Here is a 20,963-nt window from a genome sequence, read left to right as displayed (position 1 = left end):
CAATACCTCAGAATCCACTGTAAGTGGAAGGTGTAATCTATCAGAGAATAGAATCATGTGATAAAAATGCTTATATGTGGTTTAAACATCTTGATTCAATTATCTCAGTCAGTGCTTCAACCCTGGCTGTGCATTAAAATCATGTAGAAAGCTTCTTAAAATATACCAATATGTGTGCCCCACCTGAATGAAGCTAGGACCGAAATATCAGTGTTTTTAAAAATTCTGCACCTGAACTTAATGTGAAGGCAGAGTTGATAGCCACTCATGTAAATGTTAGTTTTGTTAATATATGATTTAATAAAGCAACAGAGTTATTTCTTGAAAGGTATGAACTTTGTATGTCCCGTTCACCTTGCAAAATTTGCTGTAGTGATTAAAGGTGACTCATTTTTTTCAGTCCCCAGTCAATTTCTACCTGTTTCCAACAGTCTAACCTGCAAGTTTTAACTGTCAATTATCAAGGGTTTGGGTCAGGCACCATTTCACTAGCTTGTGTTATTAAAACAAACCCCTGATTGTGCTCTCTTCTGTACGTTGTTTACATGGCAGTTGGAGTTTATTGTAGTAAGTCAGTCTCCACTAGTAACATCAGGGAGGAAACAAATCTACATGCTATGAAAATCAACTGATGTGAGTTGGCAAATGTACCTCATTGATTTATTTATTCAACGAACGGATGCTGCACATCAACTGATTCAGACATTTGCCCAAGTTCTGGGGATGTGACACAAGTAAATTTCCTGCCCTCATGTGTCTAATATTTTAATGAATGGGACAGACAAAAACACACAAATAAAACTTTTTATAAAAATAATAATTTTAGAAGTGATAAATGATATAAGAAAAACAGATGCATGGTTCATGAGTAACAAGCTATTCGGAATGAAGCTAATTTTGACAAGTGGCCAGGCAATGCCTTTCAGAGGAGGTGTTATTAGAAGAGCGATCTAAATGAAGTGATGAAATGAGTCACTCAAAATTATGATGGAAGAACAATCTAAGTAGAGGGAATAGTATGTGCAAAGGCCCTGAGGTAAGAATGTGCTCAGCCTGTTCAAGAAACAGTTATAAGGTTAATGTGGCAGGAGAAGTAGGACTGAAGAGAAAGTGGTCAAAGAGTTCGGAGAAGTAGATAGGAACCATCACATAAGTCCTTGTAGACTCTGTGATGTTTCTTAAGGAGTTGAGATTTTAGCCAAAGTGTGGTGGAAAATCTTGGAGCACTTAACAAAGTCAGTAACATGATGTGATTTATGTTTATAAAGACCACTGGCTTGTGTTGGGGGTTAGAGGATTTCAAGTGTGGAACAAGGAAGATCATTATAGTAGCTTAGACAAGAGATAATTTTGTCTTAGATTTGGCTGTTAGAGGAAATGCTGACAAGCTGTTTTTCTTTTCTTTCCTTCTTTTTTTTTTTTTTTTTGAGGAAGATTAGCCCTGAGCTAACTACTGCCAATCCTCCTCTTTTTGCTGATGAAGACTGACCCTGAGCTAATATCCATGGCCATCTTCCTCTATTTGTATATGTGGGACGCCTACCACAGCACGGCTTTTGCCAAGCGGTGCCATGTCCGCACCTGGGATCTGAACCAGCAAACCCGGGCCGCCGAGAAGCAGAAGGTGCGAACTTCACCACTGCGCCACCGGGCAGGTCCCTGGCAAGCTGTTTTAAGAATCAATGTGTAATATTTTGAAAGTACAGCAAGCAAGTCTTCCTGATAGTATAGTTTAGATTAAAGAAGTAAAGTAAAGGGTATGAGATAAATTGAAATAGGAATATGAAATATGTATAAGATATAAATTGGGACATTGTGCAATAAAAAGATATGAGTGAAATCAAAGGGGATGTTAATTGAAGAAACTAACAGGTGTTGATGATCCCCATTATGCCATGATCCATTATGGTGGTAGCCATGTTTCAGGATCAGAGGTTCTTTTTCCATAGCCTATTTAGGGAAAACAATGAGCTAAGTCAAACTTCATATGTGGTAGCCAAGTTAAGGTGGGGATAGCAAAGATGTCAGCAAAGTATGGTACATGAACTTCAAAATATGTTTTCAAATACAATGTCCACTTGAATCAGCACCACTAACCACCTGAAGGCATCCATTGAAACTCTGAGGGAAATTATGAAAGTGGTTTATTTTCATACGATATATTACATAGGTTCCTTTAATGAAAGCTGATTATCTTCCCCAAATTTTCATATCTCTCGTTTCAGATGTTTGTTCTCAATCCCCTTTTGGTGCATTTTTATGTCTACTTCTCTTGAATATAAAAACATATATGTTTAATTTTTTCATCAGAGATCTTGATGTTTTACATTTTAATAACTCAAATATTTCTTTCCTTATTTTCTTTTAATCAAAACAGATACTTTTATTAATGGGAGAAAAACATTCCTGATTTAGAATTTTCATTTCTTACATAAGAGATTTATGTCATTGTTTCCATACAATATTTGCAATTATTTCTTCTTTAATTTCATATCTTACCTTTCATTTTGTGTCTACTAGCAAATTATTTTAAAATAACCACCACTCTAATATGCATGAAACTTTGTTTTCAGTGTTTTACAACTAAATTGTGGCATAAGCATATTCCAGATTGCCACACTTTGAAACTGGTCTTTATTTAAGAGGATATCACTTCTTGATATAAACCATTTTAGTACATCACTAATTTAATATTTAGGGAGTTTTTATTTTTCCCTCTTTAGGAACATCTTTATGCATATAAGTCACTATTTCTGATCAGTTATTGTATTAAGATGGATTTCTACAGTTTTGTTCTTACTTCTTTTTATATTTCTTTCTTTTTGGATGTAGTGATGTGTGAAATCACCACTAGCAAATGAGCATCCTAGTTTCCCTGCATCTTCAAAAGCATTGGGAGAATTCATTTTATTGTGTGTATGTGTGAATATATTAGATAAAAATTCAAGACAGAAAACATTCGTGCATCAGATACAATTTATTGGAACTCAGCATTAATTTATTTTACCTTTTCTCAACTTCATAGTATGCTAGCTATTATGATGGTGGTGTTTAAGCTTGAGAGGAAGAAGAAAAAGCCTGAGTAAAAGAAATATTTTGGGGCAGGCCTGTTGCCAAGTGGTTAAGTCCACATGCTCTGCTTAGGCGGCCCAGGGTTCGAATCCTGGATGCGGACAAGGCATTGCTCATTAGGCCATGTTGAGGCGCTGTCCCACATGCCACAACTAGAAGGACCCACATCTAAAATAAACAACTACATACTGTGGGGATTTGGGGAGAAAAAAAGCAGGAAAAAAATTTGTTTCTAGATTAAAACATAGTAGATAGAGATATTGATATTTATTTGCATCATCCCTCTTTCCTAACAAACAGTTAAGTATAGCTTTGTTTACGCCTGAAGATCTCAACCTATTCAGAAGCACAGTATTTTTAAGGAGAAAAATAACAGAAACTTGAATTAGAAGAAAACTGGATGACTATCCTGTTCACCACTGTTATAGAACAGGTTTTCAATCCCTGCTTTTTTCTTATTTTCACATTCCAATTCGAACAGTAATAAATAAAGATCATTCAATTTAACATATTCGGATCTGGATGATATTGGAAATATGCCCTTTTTTGTTTGTTTCTTGCTTATAAAAGCAGTAAATATTTGTCATAGAAAATTTGTACATGGATATAAAGAATAAGTTTTACTTTTCCTTAATCCTGGTATTTTACCAAGTTATCATAATATATATTGTTGTACCCTTTCTTTTCATAAAAAACTTTATAAAATGATTTGCCCTTTCCTTAACTGAGAACTCCTTTATTTTCATGTATGTATAACATGGTAATTAAAAAATCTGTCACATGATAGTCACATTCTCCTTATGGTCACAGCCCACACACCTTTCCAGAGGTTCTAGTTATTTAGAGCCAGCATATTGCCTGTGTTTACCCAGTTATTAAATGCACGGAGTCCTTAATTTGCACAGTGCTGTGGAAACTGGGGCCCATGCAACGCAGGGACACATTTCCAGTCTGTACAGGTTCCAGTTTACTGGTACTGTGCAAAATTAAGTCTGCCTGTGTTAGTATATCACTTGTTTCCTTTTTGTCAATTATAAAACAAATCTTACTATGAAAATCTTCTCCCAAGTTTCTTATTCTGCCTTCAGGACATTCTTAAAATTGGAATAGCTGAGTAAAAGCGTACAAACGTTTTCTACTCTTAAAAGCATAATGTGAAATTAATTTCTAGAGAAACTGTATGCTTTTATTTTTCTAACATCAGTGTATAAAAGTGACTGTCATGTTGAGCTGTCTTAAATATGGATACTACAAAACAGTCTCTTAATTCCTGTGTTTTATTACTAACATTTTTATTCATTAATTTTAACATTTTTGTGTTTTTATTATTTTTAGTTCATACCCTTTGAAAAGTATTTATATGTTGGTGTTTAATGCTTTCTAAAACTTACTATGTCTTAATATTTTCACTTAATCTTAGGTGTGAGACGTAGAGGGAATTATGCTAAGCAAAATAAGCGAGTCTGAGAAAGGCAAACACCAGATGATTTCACTTGCATGTGGAATATAAACAAACATATGGACAAAGAATATAGTTCAGTGTTTACCAGGTGAAGGGGACTGGGAGCTGGGCACAGGGGGTGAAGGGGAGCACTTACGTGGTGACAGTCAAGAAATAATATACAACCGAAATCTCACATTGATGTAAATTATCATGAACTCAATTTAAAAAATTGAAAAAAATGATAAACTAAAATAAAGAAAATTGCTATTGCAATCCTAACAAACAAACAAAAATCTTTGTCAAATTGTTAGGTGCTGCTTAATTTTAAATTATTTTTTGGTCAAAATGAAGTAACTTTTCTACTGTGAACTTCTCCCTCTGCTATTAAGCTCAGAGATGTTTTCTTCTGATTATTTTAATATTTATTTTAATTTCTATCAACACAGAATTGTTTTCAGTGACTGAATGATTCACAGGTGAGCAGTTATGTGTGGATGTGTCAGTTCTTTTGAGGGACAGTTCTTGGCAAAACCAAAATCCAATTAGGGATAAGATACTGTATTTAGATATCTTTGTTGAAATATGTTTTGCATTCTGGACTCTGGTATGGTATAAAAATAAAGGTTTGTGTAAAACGTTTAATAAATAAGCAGCATTAATGTGCCAAGGCTACATGCTTTTCTCCTCATCTATAGGCCACCAGCACATCTCTGCCTTTCTAGCAAAAATATTTAACTCACCTGCAACCTTTCATGCCTAAACAGTCCTCTCTAGGCCCTCCATGCCATACATCTCTTTTTCAGATCTGGGGACAAATCTATAACAATATAAGAATATAATTAAAACTAAAACGTTTTTCCATGTTTTTCCAATAATTTGCAATGCTTATGTGCTCTACATGCAGCCACATTTCATATTTTTGTTCACATGTACATGTACTTCATAAATTTAACTATTGCATGCATAATTTGGGGGTTAAAAATTTGGGGTAGCTAGAAGCATCTGACTTGCATTTTCCTAAGATAAATTTAAAGGTAAAAAGTAATAAAGATGGAATTTGTCTACTAGAAATTGAAAGATTTTAAATTTACCTTAATTATAAGAATTTCACTTAAAATACATATATAGATGGGCCAAAGAAAAACCAGAAATGGATTCATTTAGTGTACAATGAAGGTAACATTACACATTAATGAAAAATAAAGTGCTACTTAATAAACAGTAGAAGGAAAAGGGTTAAAATGTGAGGGGGAAAAGTGATATAAAATGTTACAACATAAAACAAAATTGCATTTAGAATAACTGGAGAAATTGCTACAGTATATGGCGTGAGAAATCAGTAACATAATATAGATGCTTGCTTATTTAATTTTAGAATGGAGAAAAACCACAAAACAAAACAAAAAGAGATAAAAATTAAAAAGTAAATATTCTTCATGTGAAGAATTACTAGAAACAACATGAACAGCAATCACCGAGCTGATGTATATCTTTTATTTGCTAAATATATATTTCAATTCTTTTTCTGTTCAAGTTAAAATAGAAATCTTTCATAAGAATTTCAGTTGAGACAACAAAGAAGCAAATAATCATAAATGATATTTTTAGTATTAAGAAAAGTAGAGTGAAATGGTTACTTTGAAAGTTTATTAATCATAAGTGTATGTGGTTGATGCTTTCTGAAGAAAAAATTACCTACAGAAAAATTTAGCAAGGGCTTTAAAAATGTTCAAAGCATTTGGTCAGCAATTCCACATTTATGAATCTATCCTTGTGAACTAACCAGAGGGATATGTATACAGAGATATGAGTCAGTCATAACAACAAGAGAATGCCTCAATATGATGGAATAATGGTTTGCAAGACAAATTAAGTGAAAAAGAATAAACCAAATGCACAGAGCAATTCTCTTTTAATAGGAGATTGCAAATAAATATTGCTTTTACTTCAAAATTGAAACTAAATCTCATTCCAAAATTTAAAAATATTTCATTATTTTTCAATTTGCTTCTCTACAATTGATATGTAACGTTTTGGTAATTAAATTAAGCTATGATTTAATTTTGTGTATTATAACACATTAAAAATAATGTTCACTAAAGATATTTAGTCTGTATGAAAATACAAGCATTGTACTCCAAGTGAAAATCAATGTTCAAACTTGTGTATGGCGAATGATTCCAATTTTGTTTTAGGAATTACAAGAATACATACGCATACTAATTTACTGAGAAAAATATAACAAAATTCAAACAGAAGTTGTCCATTGGTTTAAGACATATCACCGATAAATGTTACTTCCTCACAACTGTCTGTATTTTTAGTTATTTATAGTGAATATATTTGATAGAATCAGCCTTATTCAATCAACTGAGATTTAAGAATGGAGCCCAATTTTCCAAAACTGCATGTCACTTGAGTGATTTTCTGGAAAATACTTTGAATGCATTAGAGTAAATAGAGCAGTTGATTTCCTATGAACATTTAGTGTGTGGTCTTAGTTAAAATCAAAGTGCATAATATTAGAATACCAAACATTTCAGAAAATTTATAAAAAGTTTAATATATGTTTCAATAAGCAGCCATCTAGTTGACTAATAATGCATAGATTAATGTGGATGAATTATGTATTTCTTTATTAACCTTTTTACTGATGATTTTCTTAGTAGAAATTTTGAAAACTACTGGAACAGATGTATCTAGAGAACAATGAATAAGGTATTCTCCGCCAGAAAGATATGTAAACACTTACTTATTTGTATACTGTTTCAGGGCATTCTTGTGTCCCTAGAAGCCACTTGATAGACTCTATTAACTCTTAATAAATGTCAGTGCTACTACATAAAAACAATATATCTAGAATGCTTTATACTATACTGTGATCAAACTGGAGCCATATTCCTGGAAACTCATATGCAGGTGTTGAGAGTTTATTTTCAAAATTGTGGAGCATAACCAGTATTTATAAATGGGCCAACAGTTTTCAGGATGTGTATGACGTGGGTTGGGGGAAAATTTACAGAAAGTTATGACCTATGTGTGATATATATATTGAAAATTTCCCCAAGATTATTCAAGTAATTAGTCAGGCACCAGAGCCATTGTTCTATGCCACACATTGACGAAGAAATAATTTGATAAATAAAAAAAAGTGTAAAACTAGTCACCCTATTTTGAACCTCACTATGGCTTTGTAAACCATATAATTCAGAGAAGATGGATTTCTGATGTTTCCATAAGAGTGAGCTAATTATATTATGTACCCACAAGTAAGTAAAAATATTAAAGTATTATGTGGAATTATTGGATACTGCCAATTTATTTTTAAAGGTTCCCTGCTAAAGACAATATTTTTATTTTCAATATTACAGTTATTATTAAAACAAGTTTTCTTCAAGGTACTAATTTTGAGGAGAATTTAGTTAATGTCACTGAGAGTTCATGAAGCTAAATAAATCATGACTATAGAGTAGTAGGTTTAGCCTTTGAAGGGCGTCACTATATCATCACGGGCATTAGTAAGTACAAATGAACAGATGCCTAAACTGCAATTTTATGAAAGAGATTTCCCTTTATTTGCTGGATGGCCTGGATCACATCCTTGTTCCTTAGGCTGTAGATCAATGGGTTTAGCATTGGGCTCAAAAAAGTATAAAACACTGCAACTGTTTTGGACTCTTCTACAGACTTCTCAGATGGGGGTCTTAAGTACATGCAGAAGAGGGTCCCATAAAATATGGTCACTGTTGTCAAGTGGGAACCACAAGTAGAAAAGGCTTTATATCTGCCTTCAGCAGAATGGATCCTCAGGATGGCTGCAATGATGAAAATGTAAGACAGGAGAATGATGAAGAGGGAGCTTAAGAGAGTAAAACCAGCAACAACAAACAGTACCATCTTTTTGACATAGGTGTCAGAGCAGGCCAACAATAAAAGTGGAGGGTCAGCACAGTAGAAATGATTGATTTCAAGGGAGCCACAGAAAGACAAGTGAAAAGTCAGCAGTGTCTGAGAGAGTCCATTAAGGAAGCCAAAAGTATAAGGGACTGTGACTAGAGAGACGCAAATGTTCTTGGACATTCTGGTACTGTAATGTAAAGGGCTGTAAATGGCTACATAGCGATCCAAAGCCATTGAAGCAAGGATATAAAGCTCAGTGATCACCAGGGCAATGAATAGAAGACACTGTGTGAAGCATCCAGCATAGGAGATGATCTTCTGGTCTGAGAGGAAATTGTAAAGCATATTTGGAGTAACATTGGAAGAATAACAAATGTCTACAAAGGAGAGGTGGCTAAGGAAGAAATACATGGGAGTTTGGAGGTGGGAGTTGGTTCTGATCAGCACGATCATGCACAGATTCCCTGCCAGCGTGATTAGGTAGATCACCAGAAACACCACAAACAGGAGCTTCTCTAGCACTGGATCATCTGTGAGTCCCAAGAGAATGAATTCCATCACTACAGTGTGGTTTTGAGAAGACATTTTCTTATCCCTTCAAAACTGAAAGTGACAAAGAAAGTGAAGAATTCTGTCTGATCAAGACCCTGCTTTTATTACTTTATTCCATCCATTTTATCACTTACTCATTGATCTATTCATGTACGAGTAAATTACTCTTTTCTTTTCGACAAACACATCAGGGTGTCCATGTAAATATTTTCACCCTATATCTCTGTTATCTCTCTATGTATATATGTGTGTGTATATATATATATATATATATATATATATATATGTCTCAAACACACACACTCACTCTCATATATATATAATTATGTATTTTTATATAATTATATTTATATTAATATATTTGTAATAATATTTTTTATATATGTATTCATACACTTATACTGTCTTCTTCAAGAACTTCACATCTGATATTTTTCTCAAATTTTTTGAAAAAAGTCAAAAAATGAAAGTCAGATATAAAAAGCAGCAAGTCACTAGTATCATTCAATGGACAAATGAAGGAAGTTGGGTTTCTAAGGTTCCTTCAGCTGTGATATCCTATTGTTTCAGATATAAAATAGAAGATAAATATTCAGTACAGCATTTTCACTTGAAATCCATAGTTGTCTGACCTAATTTCATGTGAAAATTAACTCTTGATATATGGCTCAGAAGGTACAGAATGAAGAATAGTTCCCTCTGCTTTCTAAACTCCCCCACTCATTTTTTCATGTAAATTGTGAAATTAATATTTTTATGTTCTGGCTCCTGGGGTCACAGCAGTGATCAAGTTCACCACCATCATGGAGCATATGTTGTAGGAGGAGGAACAGATATTAAACACATATATAAAGATGTATAACATAACGTCAGTTTGAAGCAAGTATTATGAAGAAGATGAAGGCAAGATGCCCTAGATACAATTTTTTCCACATGTAAGGGATGTAATCTCCATACAAAAGAACAAAACATATTTCTGTTAGCAAATGTAGAAAATGACCTACCTGTAAAAGCTGAATTACTGTATTTCCCACACAGTGGGAAGACTTATTATGTATTTGTTAAGTATATTCCCTAGAGAATTTTTAAAATTATTCCAACAAAAAAACAGCTAAAATAGTCATTGTTCCTCAAGGGCATAACTTTCATTTAGTGCTTTGGGAACTAGATTCTCCTTTAAGGCCAACATTACTACCTAACTTATGTATACACTGCTTGGAACTGTGAATGAGGTCTTTAACACACATAAAGAATTTAACCATCACTTTTAATACTCTGGAAGGAGGAAAATATGTGTAGATAAGTTTTACAATCTTAGTATAATAAAGAACAAAGAATTCCAATCAGAAAGCTTAAGTTTTTTTCTATAAATCCTGAAATGAGGTCATCTAATAAGAGTGAGGAGTAGGAAGGTACATAAGGTGAGAGAACTTAGGAGCAGAGAGACTAAGAAAGCCATAGACTAGGAAAAATATTCACATACAATAATTCTGACAAGGACTTGTATTCAGAGTACATGAAGATTCTCCACAATAAACTGATCAAAATATGACCATCCTAATTAAAAAGAAAAGTCTAAGAGGTAAACAGACAGTTCACAAAAGAAGACATGTGAATAGACAGTAACCGCATGAAAAGAATGTCAAAATCTGCAATTGTCAAGAGAATCCATAGTTCAACTATAACGGGATACCACTTCACACTCACATCAATGGCAAGAATTAAAAAGATTCACACACAAAAAAAGATAATGATAATGTGAAGTCATTGTAACTTTTATAGTATATCACTTGACGGAGTATAAAATAATTCAACTAATTTGGAAAACTGGTTGTTCCTTATAAAATTTGGTACAAAGTTAAGTAACTTATAAAACTATGGCTCAGAAAGCATTATGCATTTTTCCAAGAGAAAAAGAAGACATATATCCACAAAGAAACTCAAACGTATAACAGCAGATACATAGATAAACAAATTGTGATATACTCAAATGGAATACCACTCAGCGATAATAATGAACAAAGTACTAATACAACTAAAATGAATCTCAAAAACAGCATAGATCTAGAGAGAGAGACTAACTTCTTATTTTGAAGAAGATTAACCTGGAGCTAACATCTGCCACTGATCCTCCTCTCTTTTGCTGAGGAAGACTGGCCCTGAGCTAACATTCCTGCCAGTCTTTCTCTACGTTTTTTTGTATGTGGGACGCCTACAGCAGCAGGGCTTGACAAGCGGCGCATATGTCCACACCCGGGATGTGACCTGGCAAACCGCTGGCCACTGAAGCGGAACGTGTGAACTTAATTGCTGTACCACTGGGCCGGCCCAAGACTAACTTTTTGAAGGGCAGAGTGATGACCTCCCAAAACCTGTTTCTCCATAAAAGCACCGAGAACACTGGCAAAAGTTGTCAAAATCGACTCTTGAGAAGTATAGATATTTACCAAAGTCTGGCAACAATTCTACGAAAATTAATTCCATTTGTTCAGGTAAAAATGTCAGAATTTTGCCAAAAAGAAGAGTTTTGTGGCATTTTTAAATGCCTTATTCCAACCTCCTCCCCACTTGCACAGCAGCCTTAAAAACTTGAATTATGATTGCATGGCTGTGCACATTGTCACACTGCATTCAAATTTCTACATTTTATTGTAAGTAAATTTACCTCCATAAATTCGATTTGAAAGTGAGTTTTGCTTTCTTCAGAGTCAACTAGATCAAATTATTCACTGGATGTTGAATACTGAGGTACTAATAAAAAATGACAACAAAGGTACAATGTTATCAGGGCTCTTCCCATACTTCAATTAAAGCAAGTCAAAAGATAAGTGCCGACAGATAGAGAAAGACAATCTCTGTATGACTCCACTCATATGTGGAAGTTAAACATGTAGACAAAGAGAACAGATTAGTGGTTACCAGGGGAAAGGGGGTTTGGGGGTGGGCACAAAGGGTGAAGGGGTGCACCTACAACATGACTGACAAACAATAATGTACAACTGAAATTTCACAAGGTTGTAAACTATCATAATCTTAACAAAATGATTAAAAAAAAAAAAGATATGCGCTGAAACCTAATTCTTCAAACCATTTCTTCACCTCCAAAATTTTTAACAATTACATCAAGTTGGAATCCAGAAAGCAATCTGTTTTTTTTTTTTCTTATATTTTCTCTCTTCTTTGTTTCCAGTATCAAGGAAGCTTGGATGAAAAAAAAGAAGAAAATGAATGACAGAAGCCGCAGGAGGAGGGGAAGTAATTGGATGAAGAGACTGAAGTAGTATATAGGAATGGTCAAGGGAATACTTACAAACTCTCTCAATGAATCTTCATGAGGCTGTTCCTTGCTGTGTATTCCGTGCTTGGTGCCATGGAGTATGACAGGTACATGGCAATCTGTAATCCCCCGCATTACAACAGCAGAATGTCCAGGACACATTGCATCTGCCTGGTCATTTCCCCTACTTCTGAGATTCTATGGTGTGCACAACGCAGGAAATAGTGACCTCTCACTTGTCCTTTTATGGACCAGACACCAACAATAACTTCTACTGAGCCGGTCCACCCCTCTAAATGTTGACAATTTCTGACACTCACATAGAACAAACTCCCCTGCTAGTGTCCACAAAGATTTAACTCAAAGTTTCCCTATTCATCATTATCATCTGCTACATTTTCACTTACTATACAATTCTGAAGGCGTATTGCAGTGAAGGGCAACACAAACACTTCTCCACCTGTAGCTCCCCACACAGCCTTCACTGTGTTTTATGGTGCACATATATGAGAGCAGCAAATGAGTGGATTGTTGAACAAGGGAAAATTGTGGCCATGTTTTGTGTTTTTATGAGTTCCACCCTGAATCCATTTATATAGAGCCTGAGGAACAAGGATGTGAAACAGGCTTTGAGAAGAGTGTTTATGGGAAACCTTGGTTCAATGGAGAAAGGTTCTATTTTGACAGTATCCCAATGATGGAAAAAATAAGAGTCTCATAAACAATAAAAAAGTGTCCCTTGTTGGTAATACCTGAATGCAATTCTTTGGGATAACAATGGTATTTTTTTATATACGCATAGCTTGGGATCAAGTGAGAGTCTAATGGAAACAATTAATGGAAAAGTTGTTTGGAAATGATGATTGATAGGAAATACAACAGTAGAAGTTGGCTGTTTACAATTACACATGGCTGTGTTTTTAGTTCCATTCAAGAACTCACTTCCACTTGATTAGTTAGCAGACAAGCTCTTCCTTTCACTTCCTAGGTCATCAATATTGAACATCACTGAGATACTCTTACCAGCAAAGGGAAGTGCTATGCAATATATTTCCTCAATACGAAAATGATTTACTTTCGTATAATATATTACGTGATGTCATTTAATGAATGCCGATTATCTTCTCAAAAGAAACTTATGTCTCTAATTTCAATGATTTTCTCACTGCACTTTGGTCCATATTTTAGTCTACTTGTCTTGAATATAAAACAATATGTGTTTTATTTTTTCAAGAAAGAACTTAATATTTTACATGGTTTAATTACTCTACGATTTGTTTCATTACCTTCCTTCAATCAAAACAGAATCCCTTCTCAATAGAGAATAATCAATCTGATTTAGTGTATCATTTTCTTCCTTTTGAGTTTTACATCCTTTTGCCTACTACATAATTAACAACTATTGTTATATAATTTTACATATTACTTTTCAGTTCTTGCCTACCCACAAATAATTTCGCATAATAGCTCCTCACGTATACATGAATATTTGTTTTTAGTGTTTTAAAACTAAATAGTATTGTAAGAATATTCCAAATTAATTGACGTTCTTTGAAATCGGCTTCTTTTTAATTGTATAATACAACTTAATGTGGATATTTTAGCATTTCACTTCCTTTTATTTTATTTTATTTTTTTTGAGGAATATTAGCCCTGAGTTAACTGCTGCCAATCCTCCTCTTTTTGCTTAGGAAGACTGGCCCTGAGCTAACATCAATGCCCATCTTCCTCTACTTTATACGTGGGTCTCCTATCACAGTATGGCTTGCCAAGCGGTGCCATGTCCACACCTGGGAGCCAAACTTTGGAATCCTGGGCCTCTGAGAAGGGGAATGTGCACACTTAATTTCTGGGCCACTGGGCCGGCCCCTCACTTCCTTTTAATAATCAGGCAGTTTTTACTTTTTTCCTTCTTTGGGAAGGAGGAAAAAGACAAATACTGTATGACCTCACTTTTATGTGGAATCTAAAAAACTGTACTAGATGAACCAGAGAATAGAATGATGGTTGTCAGGGGCTAGGAAAATGGGGAGATGTAGGTCAAAGGGTACAATCTTCCACCTATAAGGTGAATAAGTTCTGAGGATCTAATGTACAGCATGGTGACTACAGTTAAAAATACTTTTTTACGTTCTAGCAAGTGCTAAGAGATCTTAAATGATTTCATCACTTCTAAAACAACAACAAAAAATTGTAATTATGTGAGATGATAGATGTGTTAACTAACCTTACTGTGATAAACATTTCACAATATATAGATTTATGAAATCATCACCTTGTACACCTGAAAGCTACACAATGTGATATGTCAATTATAGCTCAACAAACCTGGGAAAAAAAGCTACGTAATAAAATTTCAAGATTAAAATCATAAGGTTGTGTTCTATGACAACAAAAATAAATTACAAATATGTAACAATGAAATAAGTTTTTAAAGTCAAAATATAAGGTAATTATGCACTCTCTGCTAAATAACCCATAAGTTAGGAAGTCAATGGGAAAACAAAAAAATATTGCAAACTGAATGTCAAAAAATACTAAAATTAGTGGCTTTCAGCTTAAGCAGAGTTTTGGTGAAATGTATAAACATGTATAAGAAAAGAAACAAGATTCCAATCAACAATACAAATTTTCATTTGAAAAATGAGACGATAAGATAAAAGACAATCCTAAGTAAATTCTAAAGTTTTGAAAACAGAAGGCATTCATTCTTTTCCTAGACCTGAGTTTGTGGACCAAGGCTTGCAAGCCATAGGGAGAAAGTATGTCCCCATAGCTCAGAGGCCACAAAGTGGACCCACAAACTCAAGTCTGGGAAAAGAAAGATCATTCTATTCTTCTCTCTTCCAATTCTCATACAGGCCATTACACATGCATATTCGCAAGAAATAGGAAACCACTGTCATGACCCATAGTTTCTGGCTTTACTCAGTAAGTAAAAAGAGAAGTACAGAAGGGTATTTCTTAAAGACTCTTAGCGCCAAAAGATAGATGATAGTAAGAATGGAACAAATTCAAGGAACTGAGCTGAGAGCATGATTGTCCTGTTTACTATTGTAAAAAAGACCACACCGGTGTTCCAGTGCATACCAGCTGGGAATTTTCACTTAGAGCAGTGTTCTAAAAATCTAATGTGTGTACCAATCACCTAGGATTTGACTAAAACAGAGATTTGAATATAGTGGACCTGAAGTGCAGAATGTTATGCTACATTTCTAACAACTTCCAAGGTAACACTATTCCTGCTGGTCCATGTAAACATGTTGAGTGACAAGGGCCTAGACTAATAAGTGCAGCTCATTTCTCCCCAAACCTGAACTTTTCAGCTGAGATACTTGAGACATATCCTGAGAGAACACCAAAACTCATAATGAAAATGCAGACATTTGAGCCAAAGATTCACAGTTACTATTTATCGGAAATTGGAGACACTGCCACGTTAGTCGCCATATTTCATCTGAGGACATTCTTCAAGGCCTGCTTTACATCTTTGTTCTGCAGAATGTAGATGAATGGATTAAGCACTGGACTTACAAAAATATAGAAGAGAGTTATTATTTTGGATTCCTCAATAGTGTTATCTATTGGTGATCCAACATACATGCAGGAGAGAGTTCCATACGATAGAGTAACAGCCAATATGTGGGAACCACAGGTAGAGAATGCCTTGCACTTTCCCTCTGCTGATTTGATTTGGAGACGGGCAGCAATAATGATGGTATAAGATACCAGGATGATAATGAGGGAGTTTGAGAGGTTGAAACCAGCTGATATGAGCATGGCATGCTCTTTGACATAAGTATTAGAGCAACAAAGCTTTATGAGTGGTGGGTCAGCACAGTAAAAGTGGTTGATGACATTGGATCTACAGAAGGTCAAGTGGAAGGTCAGGAGGTCCCAGACCAGCCCATCTGAGAAGCCATAGACATAAGGAAGTGTGTCTAATTAGATGCAGACACGCCTGGACATTTTCACACTATAGCACAGAGGGTTGCATATGGCCATGTATCAGTCATTTGCCATTGTTGAGAGCATGTAAAACTCATTGAGGAGAAGTGCAATGAAAATATAACACTGTGTAAAGCACTAGTGAAGGTGATAGTCTTCTTCTTTGACAAGGAATTACTCACCATCTGTGGTGTTGCACTTGAGGTGTAGCACAAGTCTACAAAGGCTTAATTAGTGAGGAAGAAGTACATGGGCCTGTGAAGGTAAGAGTCCAGTCTGATGAACACCATCATGCAAAGCTTTCCAAAGAGGTCTGACAAGGTATAGAACCAGAAACAGCACAAAGAGGTGAGGCTGGAGTTCCGGGTGATCCATGAGCCCCAGGAGAATGAATTCTGTTACTGTGATATCATTTGTGATGGACATTTTCTGAGAGACTGTGCCTGTAACTTAAATAAATGAAAATAAAGCATACTTGAAGGTACAAATCATAATACTGACTATTGAAATGATTTTTCTCTAGATTTCCATATTTCATTCAGATGAATACTATCATAACCCAATTTTGTACTTTTACTAAGCATTATTTCAGTTACCATTACACAGAATTACTATTATAAATGTATCTCTATGTCTACAGTTTTACCTATAACTGTACCTGTAGGTAACTATACTTATACATATTCCCACAACCAGATACACAACTGTGGTACATATTCTCTATACCCCTGCACTATTTTTCACCTCTCAACTCTACTCATTCTGTAAGGCCTGGTTTAAAGACAAGTTCTTTCTGAAGCATGCCTCACTTCACTCCCACCATGAGATTGAATTAATCCCTTTCTGCTTTCTACTTTCAGCACACTCTGTAAACCTCTAATTTATTCACTAGCACATTACATTGCCATAGTAAATCTACTTTCTATTCATACATTCGTTCTTCAGGGTCAGGGACAAAGTTCAGTTTATTATTATACTGTGACTTCCAAGCATATGCTTATATATTGAATTTGAAAAAGAAAAAAGTAGCATAAGCATTAAAGATGAATTACTTGAAATGTTCTACTCATATCTGTGTCTCCATGGAGCTTTTCGTGATTTAATATCCTTAGAAGAATTAGTGCTTTTAAACTTTAGTGTACAAAGCAGTTGCTTGGGAAGCCTGTTAATCAAGAAAATTCACAGAATGTTTAATTTCAGAAACTCTTATGTGGGATACTGGGATCTTCATATTCAACAATTACCCAGAAATTTTCAATTCAGATGTTCCCAGTATCACACTTTAAAAAGGCACAGCCACAGTGGTACCATAGCATATGTCAATAAATGAACAAATAACCATTAAATCAAATAAAGTCTTATGCAGTGTTTTGAGGACGATATACAGCAATGATGCAATTTATTGATAAAGAAAAGAAATAAGTTTTGCATGGTCCATAGTTATGTTATTAATCACAACTTGTCTCTATTAGAGCTATTCCAATCCCTATGGCTTTTCATCTCATTCATGTCACAACTAGAGCGGAATTCCCTCTTCTTTGTCTCGAGATGCTTTTATCTTTTGCCCTTTCTCTCATACTTCATTTTTTTTTAAACCTCCACATTCTTGCCTCATTTCAATAATGAGTCACTAAAACTTACTTTAGTATAAATTTTAGAGAGGCAAAGACAGCTCCTTTTGGCACCTATATCTCCTTTACCAAGAATTGTAAGTACTTAAAAAACAATTGCTGACTACACCAATAGTAGTTATTGATGACATAGCATGATCTTTAACCACGAATCACCGCTTTTTCCCATTTGTAAGTGGGATTAACAATATCAGTTTGGCCACCTCTCAAGTCATGTGGACATCAAACTAGATATCCATAGACAAGTATCTATTGATGTTGAACGCACTGTGTGATTAGGCATTGCAGATGCAGAAATGAACAAAACCTTCAAACCCCCTGCCCTTCTGGCATTCACATTCTAGTGGGGAGAGACAGCCAGTACTGTAAGTAAATAAATAGTGTTTTGAATGGCACTGTTATATAGAAAAATAAAGAAAATGGAGTTTGGAGGAAAGGGTGTTCACATTTTAAATAGTAACATCAATGAAGAATTCATGAAAAGCTGACTTCTTTAGCAAAAAACTGAAGGAGGAACAGAACAAGCATTAAGGCTATTTTAAAAAGGATGTTCTAGGAAGGATAAAGATCAGATGTAAAGACACCATACGTGATCTTTCTGGGGAACTGCTAGTGATGTGTGTGTGTACAGAATTCATGCAGAAGAGTGAAGAAAATCCAAGTGAGACATTCCCTAAAACATAAATGTTTCATTTCATTGAAATTCTGTTTCATCTCTACCCGAAGACTTTCCTTCCACAAAAATAAATGGCCTACCCTGGAGAAGAGGAGTCAGGGGTTAGTTGCAGTCCTTTCCATAAGTATGTAACAGGAAGTACTCTGTAGCCAGAATATTTATTTATATGACAGCAGCAAGGAGACTTAGGAGATATTTTCATGTTCATCTATGCCTAGAAAACCCCAGAGAGAGAATAGGCAGGGGTTACCAGAATAGAGGAAAATGGAAAGGAAAAGATCAGGATTTGAAAATTTCAGATGTTTAAAGACAAGGAAGGAAATTGGAGTTGAGGGCTTCATTTGCAGAAGGACTCGTTTGTTGCATGTCAGTAATGACTGCCTGTGGGATGTGAAATGGTCCTGACTCATAAGATCAGTGACCTGTGTGGGACCCAGAAAAATCTAACTGACGTAGAAGTACTGATAAGAGAACAGGCAAAAAGGACTGAATATTATATGCTTACAGAAGAAAGAAAACCATAGCCAATCTGACTATATGAGTCAGGCCAGAGCAAAAGGTGAACATCTTCTGTACAAGGGACTTGTGGGTTTACTAATTCACAACCAAGGATAACCTCTACCTGGTGGATAAAGAACTCACAGAGGAGTAGCTCAAGGACTATAGAAAGATACAAATTGTGAAAACTACAACTAGGAGAACTACATAGTCATAGTGCAAGACAAATAAAAATGTAACTGATCCTTCTTCCAAACTTATTCAAAATTTCAAGACTGTGACACCAGATCATTAAACCAAACTTGAGGGACTTCTTAAAACAGAGCCCTGCCAACTGCACAAGTTGCGTGTCCATGAGGCCAGCCTTTCCTGGAACACATAGGCTATCAGAGCTGACAGTGGGGATATGAAAGGAGAAGGACAGCACCTTAACCCCTGCTAAAATAAAGAATAGAAGAAGGAGGAGGATGAGGGGGATGAGGTGGAGGGGGAGGGGAGGGAAAGAAGAAGAAGGGGGACAAGGGGAGAAGAGGGGGAGGAAGAGGAAGAGGAAGAGGAAGAAGGAAATGAGAAGGAAGCTCCAAAGCAAGGATTTAGCCCTGGTGAGATCCTCTAGATGGTAACTTAGCTCCATAAGCTAGCTTTGTTTTCTTGGTCATTTGATTACAAGTGAATGAGAAAACACTTTAAGGAAAATAGGATTAGAGTCGGTTTTGCAACATTTACTATACCAGGAAAAATAAAGACTTATGTATGCAAAAGCAAAACTTTAAAACATTGAAAGAAAAGATAGGAGGATATCCTTATATTAGGAAAGAATTATTTAGACAAGACATACAATGCGCAACCATAAAGAGAATATTAATAAATTCAAACTATGTTAAAATGAAAACCTTCTGCAGCACTAAATGTATCATGCACAGAAATGAAATACATATTACAAACTAGTTGAAGATTTTTGCATTTCACATATCACTCAAAGATTAGTACTTGGTTCATAAAACATAAGGAACTATTACAAATGTAGAGAATAAAGAAAATAACCTCCTGAAAAGTAGGCAAACAATATGGACATACAACTGACAAAAAGAGAAACCTTGAATTAGTATCAAAGCATTTAAAAAATATTTCACTTGTAATGATGATTCGAAAACTTATACAAGAAATGAGAATCCGTTTTCTACCCAATAAATTTGAAAACATTTTAAAGGTCTGACAATTTATTGTGTCGAAAAGATTGTGGAGTAAAGGCACTCACACTGCCTTGGCAGGAACGTAAATTGGTAAAGCAAGTTGGTGATATCTACTAAATTTAAAGATACTTATATCTTATGACCCAGATATTACAATCCTAGGTATATCCACGAGAGGAATTCTTGAACTGCTACACATTCCAAATTCCACAAGAAAATGTATTGCTGGATTTTCATATTATCAGGAACTGGACAAATGTAATTGTCGATTTGTAGTCGAAAGAATAAAAATATTGTGGCATATTTATATTGCTATAGAATTATCTGTGAAAAATGCTGCTAAATGAATCAGCATGGATAAATCTAATGATGTTTAGTGAAAAATAAAATAAATTACAGAAGGATCCACAGAGTGATTTCATTTACATCAAGTTTTAAATCTACCAAAACAATATTATAAAGTTCTGTGGATTCACAAACACCCAGTAGATGCCAAGACTCTATATGGGGATAAGAAACATTAAATTCATATCAGAGTTGAATGTAGGAAATGAGAAGAGAAAGAGAATCAGGCAAGGGCTCAACTGGAAAATACGGAGTATCTGAAATATCTGAAACAGAAGTAGCATTGTGTGAAAACTTGATGATTAGTTATGCTTACATAGGTGATCTTCATATTATTTTCTGGTTTGGGCTGTGTGTTGGAAATAGTTCATAATAAAAAATTAACAAGTGAAACCACGAAATCAGTTTTATAATGGTGATACATATT

General features: G+C 34.9%; 1 protein-coding gene and 1 pseudogene across 1 annotated transcript; both read right to left on the bottom strand.

Moving 5' to 3' along the window:
• Window positions 1-8,056: 8,056 nt before the first annotated feature.
• On the bottom strand, window positions 8,057-9,001 carry LOC124229365 (olfactory receptor 5M10). The gene has a single exon (XM_046644547.1). It carries the CDS (start codon window positions 8,999-9,001, stop codon window positions 8,057-8,059), a length of 945 nt encoding a protein of 314 aa, XP_046500503.1.
• A 6,697-nt stretch (window positions 9,002-15,698) lies between these two features.
• LOC124228467 (olfactory receptor 5M11-like) lies at window positions 15,699-16,619 on the bottom strand (annotated as a pseudogene).
• Window positions 16,620-20,963: the final 4,344 nt, after the last annotated feature.

Source organism: Equus quagga, chromosome 17, assembly GCF_021613505.1.
Source record: "Equus quagga isolate Etosha38 chromosome 17, UCLA_HA_Equagga_1.0, whole genome shotgun sequence".
Lineage (NCBI taxonomy): Eukaryota > Metazoa > Chordata > Mammalia > Perissodactyla > Equidae > Equus > Equus quagga.
Note: the sequence above shows the minus strand (reverse complement) of the source record. Positions and strands in the feature narration are given on the sequence as shown.